Source organism: Dendrobates tinctorius, unplaced genomic scaffold (assembly GCF_039654945.1).
Source record: "Dendrobates tinctorius isolate UK_male_01 unplaced genomic scaffold, ASM3965494v1 ptg000104l, whole genome shotgun sequence".
Lineage (NCBI taxonomy): Eukaryota > Metazoa > Chordata > Amphibia > Anura > Dendrobatidae > Dendrobates > Dendrobates tinctorius.
In genome coordinates this window covers 13,160,333-13,176,011 of record NW_027361772.1, presented here as the reverse complement: position 1 = coordinate 13,176,011, position 15,679 = coordinate 13,160,333, and the positions used below count along the sequence as shown (strand labels likewise).

The window sequence follows — 15,679 nt, the reverse complement described above, 5'->3', positions numbered from 1 at the left end:
CACACTCCACCCTGCCATCTAATGGTCATCCCAAGGTACTGCACGTCCACTACACTTTCCTAGTTGTTTCCCCACTGTAATCACTGACTCCTACCTACACTGTGCAAACCTATCTTTCTTCACTCTGACTAGTCCGTCCGTCCGTCAGGTCACCTTCCCTACAGAGGAACAGCAGGAGCACTGCCAGAGCCCTGCAAAATGACCTCCAGCAGGCCACAAATGTGCATGTATCTGCACAAACGGTTAGAAACCAACTCCATGAGGATGGTCTGAGAGCCCGACGTCCACAGATGAGGGTTGTGCACACTGACGCACCTGCCGAGTTTTCCCAAGTGTCAATGCTTGAGGAAAACGCCAATCCTCTTTTTCCTGAAGCAGTTTCGCCATTGTTCTTGAGGCAGCTCCGACATTGGCATCTTTTACTCTGTACTTTCAAGTATAGAGAGTGAGCTGCTTCGTAGCAGAAGAATGATCATTTTACTTCTCTTAACTACTTCAGGGTTCCTAAACACTGAATCGGTAAAAAGACTTGACATAAGAGGGACCATGCGCACAGCAACGTTATTTTGACATTGCGGTGCACTATGTTTATTTTATGGGGCGCATTTTCGTTGCTTTTTCAGGTGGATTCCAAGTGTAATGGGTATGGAAAGCACACTGTGTGCACAAAGCCTTATTGGTTTTTGTTGCTCTGATCATTCTTTTATCCATTCATGGGGAGTACCCTATTATAGTTCAGTGTTTCAACCATGTGTGTATTCAACCATGTCTTTTTTTAGTTATTGTTTTTAAGTGCTTTTAACTTACTTATGTGAGCTTTTTTTATTGTGGTTAAATAATGTATTAAACAAAATAAAAATGGTATACTAACATTGGGAAAGAGTGCAGAAAGAGATATTTGTGAGGCTTTGATATCGGTGTTTCGCTGACTCTGGCTGCTTCTTCAGGGGTGCCATATATTAGGAGGTTTTACACATTTTTTGGATTTTTTTGTTAATACATTTTTTATGATTTTTTTTGGTGTGGATACTGTTTGTGTGTTTGCTGTTTTTTTTTGTATCTTTAGTTTTACACACATAATTGTTGCTGAGTTCACCACAATCTTCTGATTGCTGAAATCCAACAGGTTCAATCTTTCGTTTCTCTGACCTATGCCGTAGGGGAAGAAATGGGAGGTCCCCACAAACATTAGACTTGCAATTAGTGCTTTGTTTTCATTTTTTTCTCCATTGCATTCTCTAGGCAGGACAGTCATAAAGAAGGACATTGACTTTTATGCGTGTAGATATTCATAATACAAAATATAGGTAAGTGAAATACTAGGAAAATGTCCTAAGGCTGTCGAAAAAATAAAAACACCTACTTTCCATAGAAGTCTATCGTTTTTGCTGAGAGCCAGCAGTTTAGGAATACAGGCAGTTTAAAACCCCTGGTGCAAATCGTGTTGGACTACGCTGGTGGTGTTTATTGGCAATACTGGTAAGCCCACTGTGGCAATGTTACCTCCGATCCTGGGTAATACATTCAGGGACAGGCAACCCCTCAGCCAAGGCTTTAAGAATTGTTGGCAGTGGCTCCAGGTCATCTTTAGTTTGCTATGAAAACAAAGAAACACTTATTAAGACCAATTTATTCAACATTGCCTCTAAAGAAAGTAGTGAAGTGATCACTAAAAATGGTAACTTCTAGAAGGGTGGTCTTCTCTGAGATTCAGAGATGATGGCCGAAATAAATTGGATAGAAGAGATTTCATCATCTGTCACAGAAAATGTGATATCAATGACTGTAGTATGGGAAGCTGAGGGTCATCTGCCCTGTGTGAGTCGTTTTGGCCAGTTCTGGGGCTTAGGCAAGCCATTGTCAATGTGAAACCACAGCCACTTGTACTGTACTGAATGCTGCTAGAAAGAACAAAGAGGGCCTTCATTGCTTCGGTTACTGCAGTAGTCCAACTTCATCATCCAAGGACACTGAAAAGGGGAACTGAAATATCTTTGCTCTGCTTGATTATTAGCCCTGGTGATCTGAATGAGGTCTTAGCTGTGTTTAGTCATATGAGTTACCAGTCAGGTGTCAACCCATTGGCAGGGCTGGTTTTAGACAAAGTGGGGCCCTGGGCAAAAGACTAAAGTGGGGTCAAAAATGCTCACCATTTGCATCATCACACAGAAACATTTCTGTTGTATTTACAAGCACTGAGTTCAGGCCGCTAAACGAGCGCAATCGAAAATATTGACGTCGTTCAACGCTTGATCCCCGGCCTCTTTAGGGTATGTGCACACATTCAGTATTAGACAGCGCTTTGGACGCAGCACATGTCCGCTGCGTCCAAAGCGCTGCTGGCTATTGAACGGAGGTGAATCCGCATGTATTCATTGAACCGTGCAGATTCACCGCGTCTGATACATTGTATGAGTGATATTCATCTTGCGGAGGCTCGCGTCTCCACAAGATAAATAGACATGTTGCGATCTGTAAAGACGCGCCGCATGTCCGTCTCCGTGGGTGAGCCATGGACGTCTATGCATGCATAGTGGGTATGGGATTTCTTGAAATCCCATACACTATGCTGTAACATCTGGATGCTGCACAAGTACGCAGCGTCCAACCTGCAGCGTTTACTGAGCGTGTGCACCTACCCTTACTTCGTCTGAGGAAGAATGATTGGTGCAGATAGCCCTTGACACAGTATAATGCAGGTCCCATATAGTACATATAGTGAAATGCAGTCCCCCAAGGTCCTTGATAGAGTATAATGCAGCCCCCCCTAAGAGTATACTGCAGCCCCCTCAGAGTACACTGCAGCCCCCCTCAAAGTATACTGCAGCCCCCCTCAGAGTACACTGCAGCCCCCCTTAGAGTATACTGCAGCCCCCTCAGAGTATAATGTAGTCCCCTCATAGAGCATAATGCAGTCCCCCAGAGTATAACGCAGCCCACTCAGAGTATAACGCAGCTCCACACACAGTATAACACGGCCCCATACACAGTATAATGCAGCCCCACACAGAGTATAATGCAGCCCCACACACAGTATAATGCAGCCCCATACAGTATAATGCAGGCCCATACACACAAAGTATAATGCAGCCCCACACATGCACACAGTATAATGTAGCCCCTCCACACACACAGTATAATGTAGCCCCCCACACAGTATAATGCAGCCCCCACACACACAGTATAATGCAGCCCCCACACATAGTATAATGCAACCCCACACACAGTATAATGCAGCCCCACACAGTATAATGCAGCCCCCCCACACACAGTATACTGCAGCCCCACACATGCACACAGTATAATGTAGCCCCTCCACACACACAGTATACTGCAGCCCCACACATGCACACAGTATAATGTAGCCCCTCCACACACACAGTATAATGCAGCCCCCCACACACAGTATAATGCAGCCTCCCCACACACAGTATAATGCAGCCCCCCACACACAGTATAATGCAGCCCCCCACACACACAGTATAATGCAGCCCCCCACACAGTATAATGCAGACCCCCCTGACACAGTATAATGTAGCCTCACACTCACAGTGTAATGCAGCCCCTCACACACACAGTATAGTGCAGCCACACACACATACACAGTATAGTTCAGACATACACACAATACTTACCTCTCCTCTCCGTTTCCCTGCTGCTCTGGCTTCTGCAGAGCATCTCATCAGCTCCACTGATGCTCCCTCCTCCATCACTGCTTTCAACTGTATTGGCATCTATGATGCCGATAAGTTGAATGTGCGATGTGGGGGTGGGGGGCAGCGCAGGGTCCCTCTTACTCACGGGCCACATAGCGGCCACATGGTGTGCTGCTGTTAGTGGCACGCCACTGGCTGGGGGCCCCTGGAGGAGCTGGGGCCCTAGGCAACTGCCTGGTCTGCCTGCACCTAACACCGGCCCTGCCCATTGGTGTGACGGCAAGTCCATTCAGTTCTATACCTGTCTGCGGCCCTTGATCTCTTTTTGTTGTGGCAATTCTAATTTTAGTCCAGCAGCAATACTTATGTGGGGTTATTTCCTCCTATTATGCTACATTTTAGTTCTATTTTATTTGTACTATATGCCACTGGTATTTAGCTCTTTTGCATTATATCAGCACTGATGTACATAGCAGGACCATATTTGCACTGCTTTATTAGCTCTGCATGGCACTGCTGCCATGGAGCTCTCCTATTGAGGTCTTTATAATTGTAAATTGGTTTTAATAAGCACCTGATGGACGCCGGCAAAGATCCCGTATAACATGTAATGAAGGGAAGAAAGTTCATAAGCCAGATCGACACTGCCCTCATAACTGGTCACTGCGACCTCGCTGTCGGGATCTGTTACCGTTTGCAGGAAGACAGACATCTCATCCCAGTGCTGCTCCAGGAAGCCGTTCATAAACGACATGTAGTCCTCCTTCTCTCCAAACCTGCAGAGATCAGAATCAAGGGTTATAGATGGATGGATCCACAACATGATTATTATTATTAACAAGAGTGACATATTATAGATCACTTATCATATAATGCTCCACATAAAGTATGTACAGTATATTCAGAATTCACAAGATCACGTCAGAACATTGATAGTTGGAGATAAAGGACATGTCACGATTCCATCCCTCAGTATGTTTGGGATGCAGTTACTGATGGCTCAGCTGTCCAAACTGGTGCAGGGGCGTGCTGAAGCTATCAGTACTTTGATTGACAGCTCAGTCGTCCAATCTGGTGCAGGGGCATGCTGAGCTGTTGGTGTTTTGATTAACAGCTAGGCCATCTAATTTGAGACTGGGAGGTGCTGGGCTGCCTTCAGGTGTTGCCTTTCCCAGGTGATTGCCCAGCTACTTAGCTGGGCTGTCAGTCCCAGACTCTGCTGTTATGATGAGTCACCGAAGGAGGAAAAAACAAGATACTAGCTAAGTCCAGAAAAACCAGAGAGGTTGGCAGCTATCGGATTGCAGACCCCTGAACCTATCCACAACAACTAGCAGTAGCCGTGGGGGGTTCCTACCGTGCCCTAGACCCCTCGATCACAGCCGGAGAACTACATAGCCTAAAGACAGAAACGGGAAAAACTAAACTGCCCCAGAGCAGACCCCAAAGCAATAGGCAGCCCCCAACATATAATGACGGTGAAGCAAGATGAAAACACTAACACAGATAGAAAGATAGGTTGAGCAAATGATGGGGCCCAAGCTAACTGAATAGGACAGGATAGGAAAGCTGCTGTCTGCCATCCGCAAAAATTCTATCCAAAATGTGCCAACCAACTGATAGGAAAAACAGGCCCTATGTCACGTTCACGTGTCAGGTTGCAGATGATGCCGCAAGGCAAACCCATAACACACGTGACCCTGGATACACCGCCTCCAGTGGGGCGAATTTAAACAATAAAACGTGCAGGTGGATACGCCGCCTCCACCTGGCGAATTTGGGTATTACACGTTATAAATACATTTCTGGAAACACCGCCTCCAGTACGGCGAATTTAAATAATAAGGGGGGAACCTGGGAAACTTTAACAATGGTGGGCCCTGCGATAGGGAATGGGGAAATGGAGACCTCCTGCACTCCCCTGAGCCAGTGTCCCTACACTCCTCACATTCCCTAAACAGGCTCCGCACCTGTCGCCGCACGCGTACCTTAACGCCCTTGCTCGCCCTGAGCCTAAACCCTCACTAGGGAATAAGTCGGTGCGGAGACTAATCCCACCACTGCACTAACAACACACATGAGGAAAGAGACAATACAGGGGAAACACCACTTATCTTTGCTCTGTTGCGTGCGCTCCTAGCAACAGAGCCCACCACCTGTGTGCGTCTTCTCCTCCACCCTGATCCATCACATAACTGGATCCATCACCATCGTGCAGCCTGGGAGCAGAGTCCATCACCACTTGCAGCAGTCCAGTACACAGAGTCCCAAGATGAGTCCAGCCTCTGCCAAGACTCCAAGCATGCTCGAGTCCAGTTCTCAGCAACCAAGTAGAGCATGCTGAGTGCAACTCTCTTCCAAGTCGCCACTCCTCCAAGCCATGCCCGCACTTCCCGCCGACACCACAAACTGCGACTCCACCAAGCCATGCCAGTCCTTCCTGCAGACACCATTAGCTGACACTCATCCTCTCTGGCTGACTGCGCAGGACTCCTATCCCGCTCCATCCTTCCACCAGGCTCTCCAACAACTCAGAAAGAAATATCACCAGCGGTGAGTGAACCCCCTAAGCACACCTTTATAGGGAGTCACACCTGATCCCTAATTAAGTGAACATTAACCTAACCCTATGGTGCGATACCGCTAACCACCACCGGGGACAGTCAAAACACCTTTGAACTCAACCAAAGTAAAAAAAGTTCACTTTGTGCTTTTAATACCGCCAGATCCAACACTGGATCTTGACACCCTGAAGTCGCTAGGCTTCAAAAGACTATATCAGCACTCAGGTATATTCTGAAGACAGAGCAAAAGATCAACAGATCAGAGACAAAAATGGAATTCAGCTCACCCCCAGCCGGGGATGGCAGAACTCCCAAAAAACAAGGCAAAACAAAAACAAAACTGAAGTGTACAAAGCAGAGCAGAAAAACTTAGCTTTGAGACGCAGGAATCAGACTGGTCTTCAAGAATCCAGCAGTATCACCAGCAATGCAGAAGGGCGTCGGCTGCCTTATATCCAGTCCTCAATTCCAGCCACCCAGTCATCATCTAGCTGCCCAGGTGTTTGGTAATCAGCCTCACTACCTTCCTTCACCAGAGGAGGGAGTTCATCAGACCTCAATGGTGAAGGGAAAAATGAACTCACAACAGTACCTCCCCCTTGAGGAGGGGTCACCGAACCCTCATCCATGCCACCAGAGCGATCCGGGTGAGCCCAATGAAAGGCACGCACCAATCTTTCGGCATGAATATCAGAGGCAGAGACCCAGGAATTATCCTCCTGACCATAACCCTTCCACTTAACCAAAATCCAGTATCTTCTCTACCTCATATTCCATGTTACCTTCAACCAAGACAGGGTCAGGAGGTGCCACCACAGGAACTACTGGTTCAACAAACCTCTTCAACAAGGACTTATGAAACACATTATGAATTTTAAATGTGACAGGAAGAGCCAACCGAAAAGAGTCCGGATTAATAATCTCCAAAACCTTGTAAGGTCCAATAAATCTAGGCTTAAACTTAGGAGAAGCCACCTTTATAGCGATATTTTTTGATGACAACCAAACCATATCACCCACCTTAAACTGGGGACCAACGGTCCTACGCTGGTTGGAAAACCGCTGGGCCTTTTCCTGGGAGAGAGACAACTTATTCACTACTTGGTCCCAGATCTGGTGCATTCTCTCCACCACAGTGTCAACACCTGGGCAGGCAGAAGGCTCCACCTGCCCTGAAGAAAATCGAGGGTGAAACACAAAGTTACAAAAAAAAGGTGACATCAAAGTGGCAGAACTAGCTCTATTATTTAAAGCAAATTCGTCCAAGGGCAAAAATGAAACCCAATCATCCTGATCGGCAGAAATAAAACATCTCAAATACGACTCAAAGTCTGGTTTGTTCTCTCCGTCTGCCCATTGGTCTGAGGGTGAAACGCAGAGGAGAAGGACAACTGAATTCCCAGCTTGGAACAGAAAGTCCTCCAAAATCTAGACACAAACTGAACTCCTCTGTCAGATACAATGTTCTCAGGAATCCCGTGCAAGCGAACCACCTGTTGCAAAAACAAGGGCACCAACTCTGAGGAAGATGGCAACTTAGGGAGTGGTACAAGATGGACCATCTTAGAGAATCTATCACAAATCACCCAAATAACAGTCATTCTCTGAGAGACAGGCATATCAGAGATAAAATCCATTGAAATATGGGTCCATGGCCTCCTGGGCACCGGCAAAGGCATCAACAAGCCACTAGAGCGAGAACAAGGTTTAGCCCGGGAGCAAGTCCCACAGGACTGCACAAAATTCCTGACATCATGAGACAAGGCGGGCCACCAAAAAGACCGACTCACCAGATCTCTAGTACCAAAAATACCTGGATGACCAGCCAATGCAGAGCAATGAACTTCAGACATCACTCTCTTCCTCCACTGGTCAGGAACATACAACTTTCCACTGGGACAACGCTCAGGTTTGTCCTCCTGAAACTCTTCCAGAGCACGTCTCAAATCGGGCGAGATGGCAGAAAGAACTACCCCCTCGCCTAAGATGGTAGCAGGCTTAGTCACAACAGGAAAATCAGCAAGGAAACTCCTAGAGAGGGCGTCTGCCTTGACATTCTTAGTGCCCGGAAGAAAAGAGACCACAAAATCAAAACGTGTGAAAAACAAGGCCCACCTAGCCTGTCTAGGATTCAAGCGCTTGGCCGACTCCAGGTAAATCAAATTCTTGTGGTCAGTAAGGACCACGACTTGGTGTTTGGCTCCCTCCAACCAATGTCTCCACGCCTCAAATGCCCATTTCATGGCCAACAGTTCCCGATTCCCCACATCATAGTTATGTTCGGATGGGGAGAACTTTCGGGAAAAGAAAGCACAAGGATTCATTTTAGATGTCACCGGATCTTTTTGGGACAACACCGCTCCTGCACCAATCTCAGAAGCGTCCACCTCCACCTGAAACGGGAGTGAGACATCAGGTTGCCGCAAAACCGGAGCAGAAGTGAATCTTCGCTTCAGCTCCTGAAAGGAAGAAACAGCCTCCGGAGACCAATTCAGCACATCAGCACCCTTCCTAGTTAAATCAGTCAATGGCTTGGCAATACCAGAAAAATTAGCTATAAATTTCCAATAAAAATTAGCAAAACCCAAAAACTTCTGGAGGGCCTTCAAAGAGGTGGGCTGAACCCAATCATAAATGGCCTGTACCTTGGCCGGGTCCATTTCAATAGTTGACGGAGACAAAATAAATCCCAAAAATGAAATCCTCTGTACCCCAAAAAGGCATTTCGATCCCTTGACATACAGGGAATTCTCCCTCAAAATCCGGAACACAGTCCGAACATGTTTCACATGAGAGTCCCAATTCTTGGAGAAGATCAAAATATCATCCAGATAGATAATCAAAAATTTATCCACAAAGTCTCGGAATATATCGTTCATGAAGCACTGGAAGACAGAAGGGGCATTAGTGAGCCCAAAAGGCATCACCAGGTACTCAAAATGTCCCTCCGGAGTATTAAACGCCGTCTTCCATTCATCCCCATGCTTAATGCGAATAAGATTATACGCCCCCCTGAGGTCAAGCTTGGTAAACCAGCAAGCACCTTTAACTCTGGAGAATAGATCAGAAATCAGGGGTAACGGATACTGATATTTAACAGTAATTTTGTTGAGGGCATGATAGTCAATACAAGGCCTTAATGAACCATCCTTTTTAGCCACGAAAAAAAACCCGGCACCTAAGGGTGAAGAGGATGGTCTAATATGACCCTTCTCCAACGACTCCTTAATATAGGATCGCATAGCCTCGTGCTCGGGTACAGATAAATTGAAAAGCCGACCCTTGGGGAATTTACACCCCGGGTTCAGCTCAATTGCACAGTCATAACTCCTATGAGGAGGCAAAGACGCAGACTCATTCTCACTAAATACATCAGAAAAGTCAGCCAAATAGTCAGGAACATCATGCGACTGGGGAGAGGTGGAGAAAACAGGAGCATCACTAAGGGCACACCGACAACCCCAACTCACCACAGACAAAGATTTCCAATCCAGAACTGGATTATGGATTTGCAACCAGGAAAATCCCAGAACAATGGTATTATGCAAATTATGCAACACCAAAAATCTGCAATTTTCTTGATGGTCTGGGGCGACCCGCATTACCACCTGGGTCCAAAACTGAGGTTTATTCTTTGCCAAAGGAGTAGCATCAATACCCCTCAAAGGGATAGGCGTCCGCAGAGGTGTCATAGGAAATCCACAACGTTTAGCAAAATCCAAGTCCATCAGGTTCAGAGCTGCTCCCGAATCCACAAAAGCCTTGGCAGAAAACGTGGGCAGGGAGCAGATCAGAGTAATTGCCAGAAGAAACTTAGGTTGAACACCACCCACAGAAAACGTGTGTGCACAACGTTTCTCTCGTTTAGGGCAGACAAAAATAATATGCGAGGCATCTCCACAAAAAAAACACAGCTTATTACGCCTTCTGAACTCCTGACGTTGCGCCCTAGACAAAACTCTATCACATTGCATAGGTTCAGACATTTGTTCAACAGGTGGCAAGATCTCTCTTGTAGTTTTGCGTTCACGTAAACGCCGATCCACCTGAATGGCTAATGACATAGAATCGTCAAGACCAGAGGGAACAGGAAATCCCACCATAGTATCCTTTACAGTTTCTGACAAACCCTTCCGAAAGAGGGCTGCCAAGGCATTATCATTCCAGGTAGTAAGGACTGTCCACTTTCGGAATTTTTGACAGTACAACTCTGCAGAATCCCTACCCTGGCTTAATGCCAACAGGGTCTTTTCAGCCTGATCAATAGCATTAGGTTCATCATACAACAACCCCAAGGCTTGAAAAAATGCGTTCACATTATTCAGAATAGGATCATCAGGTTTCAAAGAAAACGCCCAATCCTGGGGATCGCCGCGCAGCAAAGAGATGACAATTTTAACCTGCTGCGCGGAGTTCCCCGACGAGTTAGGCTTCAAGGCAAAAAATAATTTACAATTATTCTTGAAATTCAAGAATTTAGACCGATCCCCAAAAAACACATCAGGAGTATGAATCTTTGGTTCAGCAGCATGTGAATGAGCAAGATAGGCGGAAATTCCCCGCACTTCAGCAGCGAGCTGCTCCACACGATCAGACAATTGCTTCATCTCCATTGAGAGAAAAATTCCCCCTACGGCCACAGAGATATAGAGGAAAAAAATATGCACAAAAAAAAAATTCTGACATTTTTTTTTTTTTTACAATTCTCTCCTGCTATTGAGTACCCTAGGATCTGCGGTATGGCTGGTGATTCTGTTATGATGAGTCACCAAAGGAGGAAAAAACAAGATACTAGCTAAGTCCAGAAAAACCAGAGAGGTTGGCAGCTATCGGATTGCAGACCCCTGAACCTATCCACAACAACTAGCAGTAGCCGTGGGGGGTTCCTACGGTGCCCTAGACCCCTCGATCACAGCCGGAGAACTACATAGCCTAAAGACAGAAACGGGAAAAACTAAACTGCCCCAGAGCAGACCCCAAAGCAATAGGCAGCCCCCAACATATAATGACGGTGAAGCAAGATGAAAACACTAACACAGATAGAAAGATAGGTTGGGCAAATGATGGGGCCCAAGCTAACTAAATAGGACAGGATAGGAAAGCTGCTGTCTGCCATCCGCAAAAATCCTATCCAAAATGTGCCAACCGATAGATAGGAAAAACAGGCCCTGAAGTCGCTAGGCTTCAAAAGACTATATCAGCACTCAGGTATATTCTGAAGACAGAGCAAAAGATCAACAGATCAGAGACAAAAATGGAATTCAGCTCACCCCCAGCCGGGGATGGCAGAACTCCCAAAAACAAGGCAAAACAAAACTGAAGTGTACAAACCAGAGCAGAAAAACTTAGCTTTGAGAGGCAGGAATCAGACTGGTCTCCAAGAATCCAGCAGTATCACCAGCAAGGCAGAAGGGCGTCGACTGCCTTATATCCAGTCCTCAATTCCAACCACCCAGTCATCATCTAGCTGCCCAGGTGTTTGGTAATCAGCCTCACTACCTTCCTTCACCAGAGGAGGGAGTTCATCAGACCTCAACGGTGAAGGGAAAAATGAACTCACAACACTCTGCCAGACATAGCTTTAGCTAAGTGTGGTTGGTTTTCTCTGTGTCTAGTGGTTTGCTTTATGATCTTCCGCTGCCTAACTTAGACCTCATTCTGACCCGCTGTCTGTTTAGCCCCTTTGCTCTGATCCCCTATCCTCTCTGTATTTTGACCTCGGACCATTTCCTGACTATGCCTTTGTCTCTTCCCTCTATTTATGATGTACCCTCCTGGCTTTTGACCTTGAACTCCTTGACTGTCTTGACTCACGGCTTGCCTGCGAGAAGTGACATTAATGTGATGCAGAGTCACTTCTCATGGACAAATTTTTCTGCTAAAAATTAATGTAACATTTAGCGCAAACCTACTTTTGCTCATAGCAGGTGTAAATGTCAAATTATGTCACATAGACAGCCAAAACATGTAACAATTTGTTTTAAGGGTAAATGTTTCTTAAAGAAGCAATCTGATCAAATTTTTTATCCTTTTAACATATTGCAAGGATCATATTATAAAGCACTGTGTACTTGCAATTGCTAATTTCTCCCTTCTACCCTGCAAATTATTGTATTTAGGTTTATTACATCACGTGATTAAAAACGGACTAGCTGAATCCTCCTAAGCTCTAATGTAGAATCAGGAGGTCAATTTTCCCTGCACAAGTCATGAGTCATTGCAAAATGTCCCTGGCAGGGGGAGGAGGGAACAGCTGGGTCAGGAACTGAAGAGGGGGATGATAAATGAAGAGACTTTCTGTTTCTAAATAGAGCATGCAAAACAGAAGAATTACCTGGGTAGAAAAGCGAAATGAGCAATTGTAAGTGCATAGTACTATATAATATATCATGATTGCAATAAATTAAGATTATAAAAACTTTGATGGAAGTACTTCTTTAATAAATTTGGCACATCTTACTCCACTTCACATCAGTTTTAGGCCTCATTCAGACATCTTTTTTTTTCACATATGAAATAGCACTAGCTGGGGTTTTCACAGATAGCACTCGTACCTATGATAGTCTATGGGGCTGTGCACATGTCCGATTTTTTTCCTTGGAGAGGTCTGCGGAAAATCGAGGAGACGATTTTGATTCGATGGTTGGATCAAAATCTGCAATGCAAGTCTATGAATCAGTGAAAAAAATTAGATTGCACTCAGATGCCATCAGGGTGCCATCCGATTTGATTGGACAGTCTCGTAAATGAGAAAAACGGATGTCTGAATGAAGCCTTAGACTGATGTCAGTGGTATAAGAGCAGCACTAGATCCATATGGGTTTTCAGTCTTTGGTTGTAACCAAGAGTATATCCATTAGGTAACAACAAGTAGAGATCTTGAAAATGGTGAAGAATTAAAGGGCTATTGCCTGATATAGTAAGTTATCTCCTTTGCATAGGATCTCGTCTTGAATGGAGTGGATGTATGCATGCTCAAACTTTGCTCCATTCATTGTCTATGGGCCTTCCTGAAATATAGGCTTTTGCAGAGCTGTTTCCCGGGTTCCAGAGCCCCGATCTTGGGTTCACTGAGGGGTTCCAGCATTTGGACCCCAGTGATCAGTAACCTGTCCCATATTAGTGAGGTAGGGGATAACTTACTATTTTGGATATAATCCTTGAAATCTTGAAATACAATAGAAAATTGGACAACTATTCACATATAGAAGTCAAGCTTTAATTACAGGACTGAACATTCCCTCCAAACTCCCATAACCATCTTTTCATGCAATCTGAAAAAACTTTCAATTTGAGGAATGTGTGCTTCCTTAAAGGACTTCTCGTGATGTCAACCTCCTTCACAAGAAGCCTTTGCTTCTAGGCAAATCAATCACATCCATATATTATATGGTCAGCCATCCATTACCCCTGCATTGGCTTTCTAAATGTCCTCACTGAAATAAATCTAATTGATTAAACATCACATTGGAAATATCAAGGTCACGTTGGATCATCACCGAGTGAAATTAGCCAGGTTTTGTAGCACTTTAGCCACCAGGGTCAAGGCGCGAGCTGAAAGAGGATGAGGATGTTCAGGTGAGAGTTGAAATAGTCCTGGAGACAGAATAGCAGGGCACAGGAAACGCAAGAACAGGCAGGCGCTGACTAATCGGGAGCCCAGTTCTGGCTTTCCTCGTAGAATGACTTTTTCTTGCCAGGTTGAGAACACCGCCAAGAGCTCTTGAGGAAAATACCTGCGCACAACAAACATAGGCCTGTCATCCAAAGAAACATGTAAAAATACATAATATATAACCAATATACTTCAGAAAGTGCCAAAAAGGGTAAGGCCTCTGTTTATCAGACATTTCCCCAGTCTCTGGTGGCTCCATTGATGACGTGGTTTGTTGAAACCACTAAGGTCTCAGTCACGTCATGTTGAGACACTATCATTGGAGCCTGTTTACGGAGGCCAGCGGCAGACCAGGACTGGACTGTGGTATAGGCTATGACTCAGAATAAGTAATATAACGTACTCAACCTTTGTAGATTTAAAATAGAGATATACAGTATATTGGTATACATAAGCTTTATTGATATAATGGAATTATGAAGTGACACATTACATTTGTGACTGCATAATGTTCTCGATGGCTTCTTCGCAGCTCCTCCATAAATGTCCTCGGTTCTCTCGGAGTTCTTCTGGTGAACATCTCTGTGGATCGATCTCATGACTTTCGGTTGAGGCGTAAATGTGGGCGATAAAGGGGCCTAGAGATAACATTCACATATTATACAGGGTTGCCCATAATCTATTTCACTAAAATTCTTGACATTATCTGTGATATTACTATTTGGAGTTTAGTAATTGGTTCTACACATGTTGCCTCAGAAGGGTTGAAAAATATTAGAAAAAGAGCCTTTTCTTAAGCCAGAAATAGTTTGTCATTTGTCCAAAGGTATGGAATATTTCAAGGTCACGTTGGATCATCCCCGAGTGAAATTAACCTGGTTCTGTAACATTTTGACCACCAGGGTCAACCTGTTACATTACCCAGCCTGTCTTGGCTCAGATGTCAAACCTTGTTTTCTTCCCCCATTGTTGGAAACCTTTGAGCTAGTCCACATCTGCGGTAATTTGGCAACACCTCTGGCATCATCACTCAAGGCCTTTTAAGACCAGCTCAGGCAGTTATGTGCTGACTGAGTATTCCAGAAGTATAGCGTTCAGCTGCCATGTGTATTACAGGAGTTTGCTTCATCATCCATTTCACTCAGCTATCTAATCATCTTTCCAGCATAAAATCCAAGGGACGATGTTCATTTTAAAAATTGCGCTTCTTCCAAACCACGTAAAAGCATTCCTCAACCGTCTTGAGCAGTCCTCCTGCACTAATCGGAGAAGTTTAGGAAAATTGAGAGAGTACGTTGAGCTTATGCCCGTGTGTAATTATCTTTACAAGCAAGTAACTAGTTTGCCTTTTCTTCACTTCTATCCTGTGGTTAATCATTTGCCCGATGAAAATTACTGCATGTATATGTCTTCCATTAACCATTTTCCTACTGCAAGTTCCTGATTTCTTGATATGATATGTCTGTGCCAATAACCATCTTTGTGCTTCATGTCCCTGCCTGCATACACCTTTCCTATTAATCATTTGCCTGCTGCAAGTCCCGGATAGTTAAAACATCAACTTTTCCTGTGTATGTTCGCAAACCTAACTCTGCTTCATCTGGTGTTTCGTGCACCACGTTAATGTCTGCCTCCTGCATATTCTGCTGTCCTGGTTATTGCTGATCAATGTGTCAATAATCAAGGCCCGCTCTGCTGCACTATTGCTTCCAGCCCTTGTTGCTCGCCCTCAGTTATTGCTTAGAGAAGCCACATCACCAGGTTTATCCTTACTTGAATGAGAATGAGCTGTTGCGTGACTCACAGCCATGGCAAACAGGAATTGGTTTCTATACCCAACACTA

At 45.0% G+C, this 15,679-nt stretch overlaps 1 protein-coding gene across 1 annotated transcript in view; it reads right to left on the bottom strand.

Moving 5' to 3' along the window:
• Window positions 1-15,679, bottom strand: part of RASAL3 (RAS protein activator like 3) — a 92,271-nt gene that overhangs the window by 15,069 nt on the left and 61,523 nt on the right. Inside the window, exons 10-13 of the mRNA XM_073588766.1 lie at window positions 14,329-14,473; window positions 13,720-13,956; window positions 4,231-4,432; window positions 1,504-1,595 (exon numbers count right to left, since the gene is read on the bottom strand). Coding sequence (XP_073444867.1) covers window positions 1,504-1,595; window positions 4,231-4,432; window positions 13,720-13,956; window positions 14,329-14,473 — 676 coding nt within the window. The remainder of the gene's footprint in view (window positions 1-1,503; window positions 1,596-4,230; window positions 4,433-13,719; window positions 13,957-14,328; window positions 14,474-15,679) is intronic.